Source organism: Nuphar pumila, chromosome 3 (genome assembly GCF_984573655.1).
Source record: "Nuphar pumila chromosome 3, dmNupPumi1.hap1.1, whole genome shotgun sequence".
Classification (NCBI taxonomy): domain Eukaryota; kingdom Viridiplantae; phylum Streptophyta; class Magnoliopsida; order Nymphaeales; family Nymphaeaceae; genus Nuphar; species Nuphar pumila.
The window spans coordinates 7,734,546-7,749,898 of NC_143251.1; the positions used below are offsets into that span (position 1 = coordinate 7,734,546).

Consider the following 15,353-nt stretch of genomic DNA (forward strand, 5'->3'; position numbering starts at 1 on the left):
TGTGACGATTGACAAAGAAGATTTTGTGCTATTTTTTTAAGCTTTTATTTTTGCTTCTAATTGGTCGGTTTAAGATAAGGCCAAATTACAAGGATGTACATGGTGTCTTGGTCAATGACTAAAATATGGCATTTGACGTTATGAATGCCGATCTTAGGCCTTTGGCCCTGGCAGCTTGTCAAAATGCCGTATCGTGTCATACTCTTATCATCGTCACATAGCTCTTGTGTCATGTACGTTATAGAATTGAGTGCAGTTGCTGAATAAGGTTGTTGCTTCATAATGGAGATTGCCCACAACATGGAAAACTCGACTCTCTTTAACAGTTGCCCTCCCATCTCCCTTCTTTATGTCGATACCATTGTTCTTGCAACGATACATGAACGTGTATGTTGTTTCCATTCAAATGGATGATTCTAGCTGGATTTTCAGGTGGTTATTCAACCAGATGGCTTGAATTTAAGGTTATCAGCTTCGTGTTTCATGGCCATCCATCAACAACATTTGTTTCTCAAACGCTGAGGAATGATTTTTTTTTCTTCATCAGAGTTGTGAGTGAGGAAGACTAATTAATTTGGATATGTGCCCACGAGCTTGACGTGTCGCAGGATGAACTCTTATTGAGAATCGTTGGTTCCCAAGCATGTAACTCAAACTTACCAAATCAATTTCCTCTTTGGATTAGCCTTCCTGATTTTTCTACTGAATTCTGGGCCGAGTGACTTCTTCCAAGGTGTGGCTTGTTATCTTTGAGGTACACTTCTAGATGTTGATACTTGTTCTCTTGAGCGTATTGTGACTAATTTTATTTGTTGTCAGTGGGTCATGTTGATATATACATCGCTTGGGTCACGTCCGCTTGTGTTGTTGTGCTCAGCGGACCACCCAAACACCCACTCAGCTCAATTGAATTGGATCACCTCTAACTTTGAAAGTCCTTAAAAGACTTGCTACACCGCACATCTTCGTGGATGGTGATTCCCACATCGATGCTTCATCGTTAGCTTTCATACGCCACACTCTCAAGGACTGACATTGAGCTTCATCTCATAACCGAATGCATTACTCGCGAGCCTTGCACATGTTTTTTTGAAAGATGTTTACTCTACACCATCTTCTCTGATTCGATTTTAGTCGCCTCTTAATTGGAGAAGTATCGACGAGGACATCGAGTTCGTTCTAGTGAGAAAGAGAATGTGTCAAACTTTATTTATCATCGGCCGAAAGTGATGCACGTGTGTGTTGCAATAAGGCTTATGGTGACACGCGTGTTGCTAAGTGAAAAGCATATTTCTTGCCTATGACATGCGGTGGCGACACAAGGCAACACAACATTGTTCGTTAACAGTAAGCAAGCCTTAGTGTGTAAATTACGTTTGAAGTGCATCTACTTAACTTCAAGCTCTATGCCACGGGGTCTCTCCGGCCAACCGCAGCTATGTGCCATGCTTCAGGGATAATACACCACGCGACTCGTCTCAACTTCATGTCTGCAAAGGGAGGTCTTTCATGCAAATTTTATGTGCCGCAATCAAGTATTTTGCCGTACAATCCTATGTGGGGAACACGTCCATAAAATCAAAACATAGAAATGAGCTACTTTATCTGAATGTGCCATATCAGTATCTATGCGGGTTCACCTAAACTTCGGGGTCGTGTATCTCTATGTACATTGAGAATTACTGAGCCAAGATAAAAAATCTCACTGACACATTCATATGTGGGAAAGACTCTAGTGTAGTTGTTTCGGCAAAATACAAAGTCTACGTTTAAAAAACTAAGGCATTACATTTTCAAAGAATATTTGGGTTTCATCTACTGGCAGGGGTCAGTGCATAACACTTATATAAGAGACCTTCCTCTTTACTTACATTTTTGCACTACCGTGCGGTTCAGAATGGGCAAACCCCTATATCTCATGAGTAGTATAATAGAGTGCACGGGGGTGCTCACATGTAAAATTTTCACTTGGACATTTCAAGCATGCGCGGGACTCGCTCTTGTCGCCATCCAACCTCGCACCCTCATGAGGGGTTCGACAAGTGCATGTCGAGCGACGGTGATTCTTCTTGGCTAGAGAGTTTCACTGTGTTCTACTAGCAACTAGCTTCAGTTGAGGTCAAAATACCTTCTCCATCGTAGTTGTGGTATTTTTGTGGGGCACACTATACACTCTACGGGGCCCACAGGTCCCAAAATTCAATATACCCCTTGTTCAATGTGTCTTGACAACTTGATGCTCACTTTAATGTATGTGATGCTTATCAAGAAACATAATTGGCTTTACAACCTTTGATTGCTTGTGCGCTCCTCATGGTGGCTTTGACACTCATATGCCAAAGACATTGGCATCATACTGCTACAGACTTGTTTGACACTGCTGCTCCAAGCATTCCTCTGGGATAAGCGTGCATGGGATATGCACGGTCTTGAATCTGTTTAAGCCAGGCTTACGTAGTTTCTCGCTTCTAAGGCAAGCAGTGTGTTGCACGGTCCAAACAACCCACCCAGCTCTCTCTCTCTCTCTCTCTGCATGAGACAGAAAGTGCATAAAAAAAGTCGTGACAGTATGGCATATGCTCGCATACACATACTAGATCCTTTAAATTTCATCCAAGCAACATCCGAACAATTATCGTGCTTCAAAGATACGCCTTCAACCAACTCCCATTTCTTTAATGGTTGCAGTTTCTGGTTCTCTGCAACCTCTTATCCTCAGGAGTTTGATGCTAAACAATCTATAGATGCTTCTATGGTTGAAAGAGTTGAGCTTTCTCTTTTCTTTGCATGCTCCAATACTTCAAACTTATATTGACATTTGTGTGGACTGTGATGGCCCAGTAGATTGGAGATTCAGTAGATCTGTTGTGCAGAGAGAGAGAGAGAGAGAGAGAGAGAGAGAATAAAAAGTTTGCTTCAGCAGTGCTTAAAGGGTTTTAAAAAAAAAAAAACCTCTACAGTTTTTTTATAGAACCCTGAGCAATAAATAGTTTTACCTCCTCGTATTGCCTAGTGCCCAAAATACCAACTCTCTCGTCAAAAAGTTCATTTCTAGTGGGGTTTATCCATGATACATGAAAAGAAACGGTTTCATAGATTAAAATAAGTAAAAAAAAAAATAGTTTGAATAAAGATAACACAAGGTTATCACGATCCTTACTCACCTCAAATGCATGGGCCCCATTGAGAAGGCGCCATGGCCACGACCCACTAATGTGGGAAGCAGATCAAGTCATGCTGAACATGAGCGTTTTTGCTCATGCCAACATCATGGCCGTCTGTTTGCATTTTGGATGAATGCCACGTGGTTTTGTTGACTTTTGAGTTTTTAAAAAAATGCAAATCGGATGGCCACGATGTCGGCATGAGCAAAAACACTCATGTTCAGCGTGACCCGATCTGCTTCCCACATTAGTGGGTCAATAAACTTATGTAGTTTTGGCTATCTTGAGACCTACTTTTTGGAGAAATAATCTTTTGACCGGTGTCTTTTGTATATTGTTCTTGTTCTTGTAAATTCTTCAATGAACGGTAGGAGTGCCTAACCTCAACTTGTCTATCCAAAAAGTACTGCCGGAGAGTAATGGGTATGTGCAAAATGATAGGTGCTAAATGAGTTTTTCAGGGTTTTTTGTCTTATTTTTAAATTTTGATAATGTGATCTATGTACTTGATTTTATAGGGATCAGCTCTTGAAGCATTCTATTCCGATAGCTTTTATTAGGTTAAAAAATATCAACGGTCCAAAATCTTTGTAAAATTTTAAGGATCCAAATATCATTTTTTCATAAAAATTGCATGATCTAGGTATGGATTCCTCGTAAATCAACCATGCCCAACACATTCATAGGATCAAAACTGCAAAAAAAAACACCAAAAAATAGAAAAAACCATTTAACAGGTATATATACCCATTTCTTCATATATATATATATATATATATATATATATATGTACACACGGGGCAAGCTTGAGCCTAATTTATAAGCTCAAGCCCAGCCCTTGGCGGGGTGGGCAGGGCCGCCCAGCCCGTTGCCCACGGCCGACTATTTGGCCTATCAGGCTTCAGTGTACTTGTGATTGCCTAAGCTTACCCTCATTGACCGCATTGGTCCCCATCATTATCATAGAGCATATCCAGTGAAGGCAGCCAAGTATTTTACAAAGTACTCAAGCCACACAAAGCACAGAAAATCACTCTGTACGCAGCCATTTTTCATGCAATGATTTTTTTTTCTTACACAATACACATTAAAAAAAATGTGGAACCATCTCTGTATTTTGTGTCACCCAAGTACTTTGTAAAGTACTCGGTCCCGATCACTGGATCATGCTTCTCATCACCACTGTCTCCTTGCCTTGCCTGTGTTGGGCTGAGGTAGGCGGTAGCCTCGTTGGGCCTAAGCGTGCCAGCAATAAAAGATCGAGTCCGATAGTCTTCATGCTTCGAGCATGAAAAATTGATCAGCCTTTTCCTTATAATAGAAAAAAAAACAAAATTAAAATTATCACAAGTTTTTTTTTTCCATCCCAAGATTTTCCTGAGAACGATATTTGTGACAATGATTCAGAATCTCGGATAGTAGATAAGAACGTAAAGCCCTCAAATGAACTTGCTAGTGATCACATGGCTAGGAATGTAAACAGTTCGATTAAAGTCGGATATCCGGCCAAATCCGAATTCCATCAGTAGGATTTGCTTAAGAAAGTAGAATCTGATTAATAATCCGATACAATGTGCAAATTTGCATTGGAGTTTGAATCCAAAACCATTGGATAATCCCACTCAATTGCACTTAAAATGTGCTTAGTTGGCTAATCGAATCCACATTTGGCATTATTACTTTTTCCCCTCCGACTCTGGATCATATGATTAGGCTTAGGGTTGTCAAGGGATTCGGTTTGACCTGGACCCGACCTGTACCAAACCCTATAGGGACAGATTTTGGTGACAAAGAAGAAGGTCCAACTAAAATTCAGGTTGAACCCAAATGATCCGGTTAGTATATGGAGCAGGATATGATTTATGAAGTTTCATAGAAGACCCGAGTTCAACCCTAATTCCAATTAAGATCCATGATTTTTCAAAATAAAAAGGATAACAAAATATTATTTTATCACTATGGACCAGGTCTAATTCATGTAATCCTTATAGGACCTGGGTATGGTTTTTCTTATGATGGATACAATTGGGCTCGGGTCCGGACCAGGTACCATCAGCTCAAGTAAGATCCGGGTTCGGTCCCACCTGGGTCAGAACTAGATCCGACCCGTTGTAGTTAGGCCAGATCCGATTAAGTTGGATTCAGAATGTCTAGATCCGAAGCGAATCCGGCCCGTTTACATCCTACACGAGGCCCGCTTCCAAAGTCTCAATCGTGCAAATCTCGCACGTGAGAGTTCGCTCGAGGCAAAACTAACGGCTTCGACGCGACTTTGGCGGGAGGAGAGCGACCCGCTCAGTTTTGTATAAAAAGGGGACGCTCTCCTTCACTGAGAGCAAGGCTTCCACATTCCTTTGATCTCTCTCTCTCTCTCTCTCTGCACTAAGGTTTCAGACGCCATGGATGAAGAATACGACGTGATTGTGCTCGGGACGGGACTAAAGGAATGCATTCTGAGCGGCCTACTCTCCGTCGACGGCCTAAAGGTCCATCGATCTCGATATTCATCCTTTTTTTTTTCTTTCCTTTGTTGTGGTTCGATCGCAATCCGCGCTTCTTTTCCCCTTGAATCGGTGTTCTTTAGTTCCAGAAAAGTCGAATCCGAATCCTGATCGCCGAATTTCATCCATTTTGATTCTAGATCTCTGAAAGTGTGAGATATATCTCGATGAGAGCTCCTACACGCAGAGAAAGAGCGTGCCTCGTTCTTGTTCTTTCCGTTCTGATGCGTCTTGAGTTCTTGATCCGGTTCATTTGTATAATTACAAAGAATGATGGTGCCTCATTCTTGTTCCCTTTGGGTCTGACGCGTCTTGAGTTCTTGATCTGGTTTATTTATCTATTTTTTTGTATCAAATTCGATAAGTTGGAAATTTGGCGGTGGGCTTCGTGTATAGATTGTTTAGGTTGTTTGGTTGATTTGAGAGGGTTTTAATTGTTAACGTCTTATGACCAAAATGGGGAGATAATAGTGGTCTCATCTACGAAAAACGTGCTTTTATCATCTCTGTGCTATGGTCAAATCTTGATAACTGTGATCAGCTAAGATGACCACTTTGCTCCTGAAATAATTATGTGATTTGTCGAGTTTAGTACGTTGTCTGAAAATGTCGCTATTTTGAAATTAATAATGATCTATGTTCGTATGCTTGGTTCTGATCTTGTTTTTCTACTTATTTTTATAGGTTTAATTAAGTATAATTCGTATATCATAGTTACCATTTAGTTATATTTTAGAAATCTTTCAATGATTCCACATTATTAAGATGTTAGAAACAAATTTAAGGTGTAGAGATCCATGCCATTATGGTGTAATAAAGTAGATCTAAGATTGGAAAAGCAATTACATGGTTAATGGATTGATTAACTTATGTTTATGCTAGCAAGCGCTACTGACTGTGTTGCAACATATCATGAAACATTAACTTCAGGCATCGATTCTTAAATAAGGCTGATGTAGGTGGGTGTTCAGTTACAGGCCAATTTCTTAAAATTTTCTCAACGATTCTCTCTTTAAACTAGGTAAAAGAAGCATTGGCTTGTGTGCCTTTTAAAGAATATATTTGGAGAATTTTCGCTTGAATCTTCAAAACTGGAAAGTCTGACATAGCTACTTATTCTTTCTTTTTTTCTGAAGCAAATACTTTCAAGAATTCAGGGAATACTTGCATGAATTCACTGGATTTAGGACGAATTACAACACCTGGTGTTGCAAACTTGCAATCCACTAGAGATGCAAGCTTTTGCAACACCATATGCAATAAATATCTATTGTAGCTCCTAGAATTTCTGATGTTGGAAAGCCAAGCACAATGTCTTGGTTTCTGAACACCATGTATCCAAATATCTCATATGATACTGCCATTTAAGGGGTCTTTGTGTACTCTCACAATACTGTTCCCTGCACGAGGCGTCCACGGCCGGGGAGAATGTTACCGGGGAGATGAAGTCCCATCCCCTTCCTCCACATTACAAAAAAATAATAGAGGGGCAGGGGGGTTCTACGTGAAAACATTTTCCCCTGGACATGCTGTCAGATATGGGTCCCACAGAAAAGGCGCCTCTTTCCAGGAATGGGCCTTAGAGGTAATTATAAATAGATGGCAAGTATCATGATATTTTATTCTTAAAGAGCTTTAGCCCTGAATCCACATGGTGCATGGCTTTCACAAATAATGCAAAAGAACTTGTGTTGGTGAAATTAATACAAATACTGAGAACGATGCTACTGGCAATGATTCCTTTATTAATTTCCACAGAAGAGTTTACCCTTTCATTCGGGTAGATGTAAATGGAAGCAAGAGATCTTTTTTTAAGGTCCACTCCTAAATTTTTTGCCTAAAAACTATACCATGCATGGCCTCTGTGTGTTTGAGTGTGTGTGCACCTTTTTTTTTCTCAAGATACTGGACTCCTGATTGAATGAGATCCATATATTCGACAATATTTGCACTAAAAGTTGTTAAAAAATTGACCTTGTTGTGGTTAAATACGTTTCTATTTGAGTTAATTTTAAAAATTAATTAAGGATAATGTGGATAGGTCCTTGATTCTGAGTCAAGCATATCCAATCCAAAACTAATCTCAATACAATATTCTGGCTCCTCTACCGCTTCCAGTCTTAGGGCACTTTTGGAAGTGGGAAAGATATAGGAAAAGGGACACAAAATAAAAAAAATCGTACGAATATTCTGACCCTTAGGAACGAAAGAAAAATTATCTCTAAGAGAGTTTTTCTAAAATGTACACTTTTTTGATAGGAAACATTCCTCCACAGGAAGGGGGGTGTGGAGGAATGTTTCCTACCAAGAGAAAGTGGTGAGGTCCACTCACCACCCACATCTCACCACCACCATCACCCACATCTCGAAAAACCACCCTCCCTCCCTACGATGATTTTCCACTATCCATCACCACCATCCATCTAACCATTACCACTGTCACCCACCATCACCCACCTTCCAGAAAATGGTGTCAGAGAAGCTCCACCGCCACAACCCCTGAAGACTTTTTACCACTACCATCAATCACCACCATCCATCACCCACGTCCCAGAAAATGGCATTGGAGAAGCTCAAACACTACCACCACACACCATCACCACTATCCATCTCACCACCACCACCACCACCACCCACCTCCCAGAAAACGGTGCCAGAGAAGCTCCACCACCATCCCCTCCTCCTCTTTCTCATTTTTTTTTAAGATTTTCCATTTTATTTTTCTTATGCTACCCAAACAAGTGAAATTTTTTTATTTTAGAAAAATTATCATATCAAAACTTCTCACGAGCAAATTTTTTTTTCCTATGAGAATTTTTCTTGCTTCCAAACATGCCCTTAGGACACGTTTGAAAGTGAGAAACATGTAGGAAAATAAAAGTATGAAGGAAAAATGTATGGATTTTCCAAACAAGAGAATTTTTCTCTAAGGAAAAATGTTCCAAACAAGAGAATTTTTCTCTAAGAAAATTTTCCAAAAAAGTATACTTCTTTATACAAAAATATTTCTCCGCCACCTATAGGGGGTGGAGGAATGTTTCTAATCAAGAGAAAATGTTGATTTAACACACACTCCCCACCACCATCCATCTCACCACCACTACCCACCACCATCCATCTCACCACCAGGACCACCACCCACCATCTCACCATCACCACTACCATCCATCTCACCACCCACCATCTCACCATCATCATTACCATCCATCTCACCACCACCTACCACCATCATCACCACACACACACACACACACTCTCTCTCTATTTTATTTTTCATTTTATTTTTCTCATACTACACAAACAAGTGAAAAAAATTTATTTAGAAAAATTATCATATCAAAACTTCTCATAGGCAAAATTTTCTTTTCCTATGAGAAATTTTCTTGCTTCCAAATGTTCCCTTATGAGATGTTGCACTAGAGTTTATAACTGTTTTCAGTTGTTGGATGTTGCTGTGTCCTTATTGGGGATTAATTATTTGTGGTAGATCCTGCATATGGATAGAAATGACTACTATGGAGGGGAATCAACTTCACTTAATCTCACACAGGTAATGATCCTAGAATGTAAACAATGTGTTTTGAGCTAGGCCTTCATTGTTCTTTCATGATTCTCATATTCTTTACTCTTTGCAGCTTTGGAAGAGGTTTAGGGGAAATGAAAAGCCTCCAGAAAGCCTGGGTTCAAGCAAGGAGTATAATGTTGACATGATCCCTAAGGTAAATCAAGTCCCCTATTATGTTCCATAACGATATTGACATAACTCTTATGTATCATATGAAGCTTTGCTTTTCATTTCTACAGATCTGTGAAGCATATGCTCCATATCTCAAGGTCGGCTGGCTTTAAAGTCAGGATGCCTACTTAAATTCATACGCTAATTACTGCAAATGCTTGAGCTTAAAATCTTCTTTATCTGAAATATGGTAAAATATCAAATTGGGAGCCAAAGAATTTTTGCTGATGCCCGATTCAAGATTCTGCATTATTTATTTCCACCGGGAGTTAATTCTTTAGATGCTTATGATTTGCATGTCTCTGTAGCTTAAAATTATTATACATCTGCCAGGTACAAGTTGTAATAATTTTAGTCTAGGATTAATAGTTATGGACCATTAATGCAAGGTCTTTTTCAATGTCAAATCACCAAATGATTAAACATGCATCTTGAATGAATCTACTTTATGGTTTTCATGCTCTAAGATGTAAACCATATGGTAAATCCATAGTGCTCAGTAGTGCCCAGTCCCATATTGCTGAATCTGCAGCAGTGCCAGCAGCCAGCGGATCTCACCAAATGGATTTGCTTGTTAATGCAGTGGACAGCATTAGATTGTGAAACTTGCATGAAAAGCAGTTCAGGATAACCATATCTCTGCATGCAAATGCTTGACTCATGCCATTCGTTTGTTCTTAATAGATGATTTTGATTTGTCTAGGATGATAGAATATATTGTAAGATTACTAGTAATTTTCAGCTCTTGAACCCTTCATGTCCTTTTAAGGGAAAACACTAAGCTTTTCTATATTTAATTCTTTCCAGTTTATGATGGCCAATGGCACTTTAGTGCGAGTTCTTATCCATGCTAATGTTACTAAATATCTAAGCTTTAAGGCTGTTGATGGCAGTTTTGTGTACAACAAAGGGAAGGTACGACATTACCAGCCTAATTTTTTAATCAATTTATTGAATATATGTGGAAATTTTGCCAAATTGGTACCTCTCGAACTGATTTTCCTACTGTTTTGCTTCTCAGATATATAAGGTGCCAGCTACAGATGTAGAGGCACTGAAATCTCCATTGATGGGACTCAATGAAAAGCGTCGTGCTAGGAAATTTTTTATTTATGTTCAAGATTATGAAGAGAATGACCCAAAGACACATGAGGGGATGGACCTTACAAAAGTGACAACAAAAGAACTCATCGAGTACTTGTTTCTAATCCATTGATCTATTAATGGACCCATACTGATATTAAAGTTTGTTTATTTGATGTTAACTTTGTTCGGTGCCACAATCTGTAACGCACACTAATATAATGTTTAGTCATAGTAGCATTATTTTACAATGATAGTTAAGCAGTTGATGATAACTGAATGCCTAGAACAACCAGACATTGAGGAAGAGTCTGTGAGTGTTGAAGAAAATGTTGAGCTTTTTAAAACTCAAAGAATCTCCTTGGTGACTGTTTCTACAATCATGCTGAGCAATTTTTCTTTTCTCATAGTTTTCCTTTGTATATCTTACGCAGAAAATTTGAATTAGATGAGAATACGGTTGACTTCATTGGGCATGCTTTGGCACTTCATAGAGATGATCACTACCTAAATCAGCCTGCACTGGACACTGTTAAGAGAATGAAGGTGAATTTTTTTACTATCACTCATGTTCAAAGGATTTCCCGCTCATAATGGATTGATAACTAGTTTCTAGTTTATGTTGTTGCTCGGGTTGTGTTTGTCTGTGTTTGCACTGCCAAGTCTTCTAATTTGCATAGTTGCATCTTGTACTATTTTATTTCATATTTCACAGAATAGGTATGCAAATGCATGCATTTCCTGTTCAATTGAGATAGAAAGAGGTCTTTGATGGTAGTTAGTTAATGCTTCTTTTCGAGACATGTGAATGTTTGTTCAATTGTTAAACTTATCATAAAAAGGACCTTGATAAAGAGGATATAAACACACACACACACACACAGTGTGCACGTATATGAAGGTATTTATGTAATGATTTTTTTCTCTTCTTCATATGGTAACTTGTTTACTTACACAGTTATTTATGCTTACTGGCTTCCTCTTTTTGATAAGCCGCATTTCCTGTGCCTGATTTATTTATAAAAGAGCACATTCCGTGTGTGAATAATGGGACTGCAGAAGTAGAATTGTATTGGAGGGATATGCTCACTAAGGAACTAGTCAAAGGATGGGTACCTGGTGGGTTGTAAGGCCTTAAATGCAAATCAATAATAGCCATTGGTAATGTTACTGTTGCAGTTACTACATTGCTGTATTAGGTGCATGGCTTTCTATTCACTGATGCTGAATTGATGGAATCTAGACATCATACAATAGCTTCTCCATCCACAAGACCATCACAATTGATGGAATCTTGGTGACTTTTCTCAAATACCTTTCATCATTAGCGGCTCATTTCTTTTAGTTGCAACAGAAAGTAATTGGGTGATTCAAAAGCATAAATGCTTGGTAGCCTTACTGAAATGATATTACTAACTTTAGGGCATTTGTTTTGGATAGCTTTATGCAGAATCTTTAGCACGCTTTCAAGGAGGATCACCATATATTTATCCATTGTATGGGCTGGGAGAGCTTCCCCAGGTCTCTTGCATTCTTTAATACATGCCTAAGGTTTTTATTGTTCATTGTCAAATGTGTAGCATATTAAGATATTAAAGTTTTAGGCGTTTGCTCGTCTGAGTGCTGTCTATGGTGGAACCTACATGTTGAGCAAGCCTGAGTGCAAGGTACTGCATCTTCCTTCTATCAATGCTGAAAAACTGAACTTGGTTTGGAGCCAGTTTTTTAAAGGTCACAACAAGCATTCAGATGATTGACTTTTGTTTTTACTAAATTTATGTTAATCAACAGATTTTCGTTAGTAGAATTCCAAATTTCTTGTGGATTTATTGTTATAATTTGTTTTGTCATACTTCATATTGTGTTAGTCCTGTTTCTCAGGCACTCTGTTTTCACTTTTTTACTCTCTCTGGAGTTTCCCAATTCCTTTCCATTTCCTTTTCAATGATATTCAAAAGCACCATAAGGATTTTTTAGGACTTTTTCCTATTGATACTAATATATGCAAAACAGTTGATTCGTTCAGATAAACCTGTTCTTTAACTGTTTGACATTCTCCCACTTTTTGCAGGTGGAATTTGATGGAAGTGGAAAAGCTATTGGTGTGACATCTGAAGGTGAAACTGCCAAGTGCAAGAAAGTTGTATGTGATCCGTCCTACTTGCCAAGCAAGGTAACAATTATCAAGCTCCCCTGACTTAGTTTTCCATTTTAGTTAGGGATCATGATGGACTTTTAACTGCCATTTTATGAGCTCAACAGGTGAAGAAGGTTGGAAGGGTTGCTCGGGCTATTTGTGTAATGGATCATCCCATCCCAGACACAAACGATTCACACTCTGTGCAGGTTATTCTGCCTCAGAAGCAACTAGGACGCAAATCAGACATGTATGGTTGCAAATTTTCAATTGTTTTTATCATCAACTAAAGTTGCTACAAGAATATTATTCATTTCAATTGCATGCTTGCTTGTGTTTGTCTGAACTTTGACCATTGATATATTCACATCCTAAAGAAAAAATGCCCCAAGGGGGGTTGGTGTAGTGGGGTGGGGCCGTGGCTGCTAGATGGGCAGTCAAGGTTCGATTCTCATGGGCGTTGCCCCCCCTTGCGCAAGCCAAAGCCTAGCATAGGCCCCGGGGGCAGGGGTCCTAGCCTCGGAGTTTTATGGCAGGCTAAGCCAGTGCGACCAGGTCTTAGTGCTGGGTGCAGTTTCTTCGGGTTATAAATAAAAAAAAAAAACATCCTAAAGAAACTGACATTTATCGGCCACATACTTTACTTTGTTTTTTGGAATTCTCAAGTTTGATTGACCTATTTCGGGTCAAGTATAAAGGCAATGACTTGAAAACCAAAAGGATTCTGAAGTTTTCCATAAACACAACATTGTCACTGACCACCACTATGGGGGTTTGAATGTGAATCCGCTGGATAGTGGAGTTGCAGCATCTTTGTCAAGAGATTGTTGGGTCCAGGGCCTTGTTTATCAAATGGAAAAAATAAAGAACAGAGAGGGGGAAAGAAAATGTTGTAGATTTGGTTGTGGTATGAACTATGAAGTGCACTAATTACTTTTTCCCATCCTATTATTGGTCACAGGTATCTCTTCAATTGTTCTTATTCCCACAATACAGCACCAAAGGGGAAATATATTGCCTTTGTCTCTACAGAAGCTGAGACTGACCATCCAGAGACAGAATTAAAGCCTGGAATTGATCTTCTTGGACCAGTTCAAGAGACATTTTTTGATATCTATGACAGATATGAACCTATTAATGATTATGCCAGTGACAATTGCTTCATATCCACTGTGAGTGATTTCTTTTCTTAATTAGTACTTATTAATTTGGAAGTTACGTATGTCAATTGAGATGCTTTTGCTCTTCATATCTTTTGTCAGTTATTTCCTTTTCTTCATTAAGCCTTATTTACTGGGGGAAGTAGAAATGTTGATTGGGTGCTTTATACAGAGCTATGATGCAACAACACACTTTGAGTCAACTGTGAAAGATGTACTCAAAATGTATACACAGATTACTGGAAAGGTATCTTGTTGAACTCTAGAAAAACTTCATCCTTCATCCTTTTTGGTATTTGAATTTTCTTCATGCTATAACTATGAGAGAATACAATTTTTTTATCACCACCATAGCTCATATTTAAAAATCCCAAACTCTCATAAAAGCACTATATAAAATAAATATTTATTAAATATCATATAATGCTGTACACAAATGTGTGTCTTATTGCTTCATCTTCAAATTCGCTATTTTGTGTTACTTTTTGTGTTGTTTCATTACAAATGTGCTTTGAGTTGAGGAATCTGATAATTCTTTTCTCCATAATCTTAGTTTATCATGTCCCTAGGTTTTCATAAAAATAGAACATACTCACCAAAGGAGCAGTTTGTTTATGTCATTATATTCAAGATGAACAGTCTGAATTACCTGGCTTTGTTATTCATGTAAACAAAGGTGGGACTTAACAGTCTGGATCACCTATGTTCTTGTCCTACAGTAAACTGATGGTGCAGATGATTTAATAGAGCTATGAAATAATTCACTCTTGGTGGTCCAATAGAATTGAAGTGATCCCTGATGCATATGCCTCACATCAGATCAGATACACGCCATCTACTTTCCCTTTATACATTATTCCTTAAGATAATGAACAGAAATTAATATAGGTTGATAGTATTTGACTGTTCAGGAAAACATGCAAATATAATGATCGTGATCACTGCTTTCTTGTATGGTTTCAGGTTCTTGATCTAACTGTGGATCTGAGTGCCGCTAGTGCTGCTCAAGAGTGACTTTTGGAACACCTACCAAATTTCCATAGTTTGGCTTTCGCAAAGTATTTCCTAGGGCTCTAAAATTTGATCTATTCTGAGCTTCAATACCTTAAGCTGGATTATCCGGCTTGAGATCCGCTGATATCTATATCTGGTAGTCATGATATTAATTATCCCACATTACCTTGTATGGAGTATGGACTTTGACTGGAAGCATCTGAAAAATATTTACTTGCTTTCATTCAGATTTTGTATTCTTTTCATGGTCTCTTGCAATAAATTATTATGATTGCATTTCTATGTGTTTGTGTATATGCATGTGTAGAAGTCAGCTATCTCTGCTAATCTGTCATTCAATGCAAATGCTCGACTTTTTCTAATCAACTTAAACAGTAAAAACATCAATTGTGATCTTTCTACAGCATTTTCTGACTAGATGGCTTTTGAAACGGATGCTTGTTATCTTTGCTGCATGCAATATCCCAGTTTAACCTGTTTCCTAGTGTAAGCATCTGAATCTGTCACATGGATACTTTTGCGGATAGGGGGATATGGCCATTTTTGTGAATTTTTCAA

At 38.6% G+C, this 15,353-nt stretch overlaps 1 protein-coding gene across 1 annotated transcript; it reads left to right on the forward strand.

Annotated features, from left to right (window-relative positions):
- The first annotated feature begins 9,113 nt into the window (after positions 1 to 9,113).
- On the forward strand, positions 9,114 to 15,068 carry LOC149841826 (guanosine nucleotide diphosphate dissociation inhibitor At5g09550-like). Its single transcript, XM_090001177.1, has 12 exons — positions 9,114 to 9,215; positions 9,301 to 9,384; positions 10,209 to 10,316; positions 10,423 to 10,595; positions 10,919 to 11,030; positions 11,925 to 12,005; positions 12,089 to 12,151; positions 12,556 to 12,657; positions 12,747 to 12,871; positions 13,583 to 13,793; positions 13,954 to 14,028; positions 14,745 to 15,068. Exons 1-12 carry the CDS (start codon positions 9,162 to 9,164, stop codon positions 14,793 to 14,795), a joined length of 1,239 nt encoding a protein of 412 aa, XP_089857303.1. The 5' UTR covers positions 9,114 to 9,161; the 3' UTR covers positions 14,796 to 15,068.
- Positions 15,069 to 15,353: the final 285 nt, after the last annotated feature.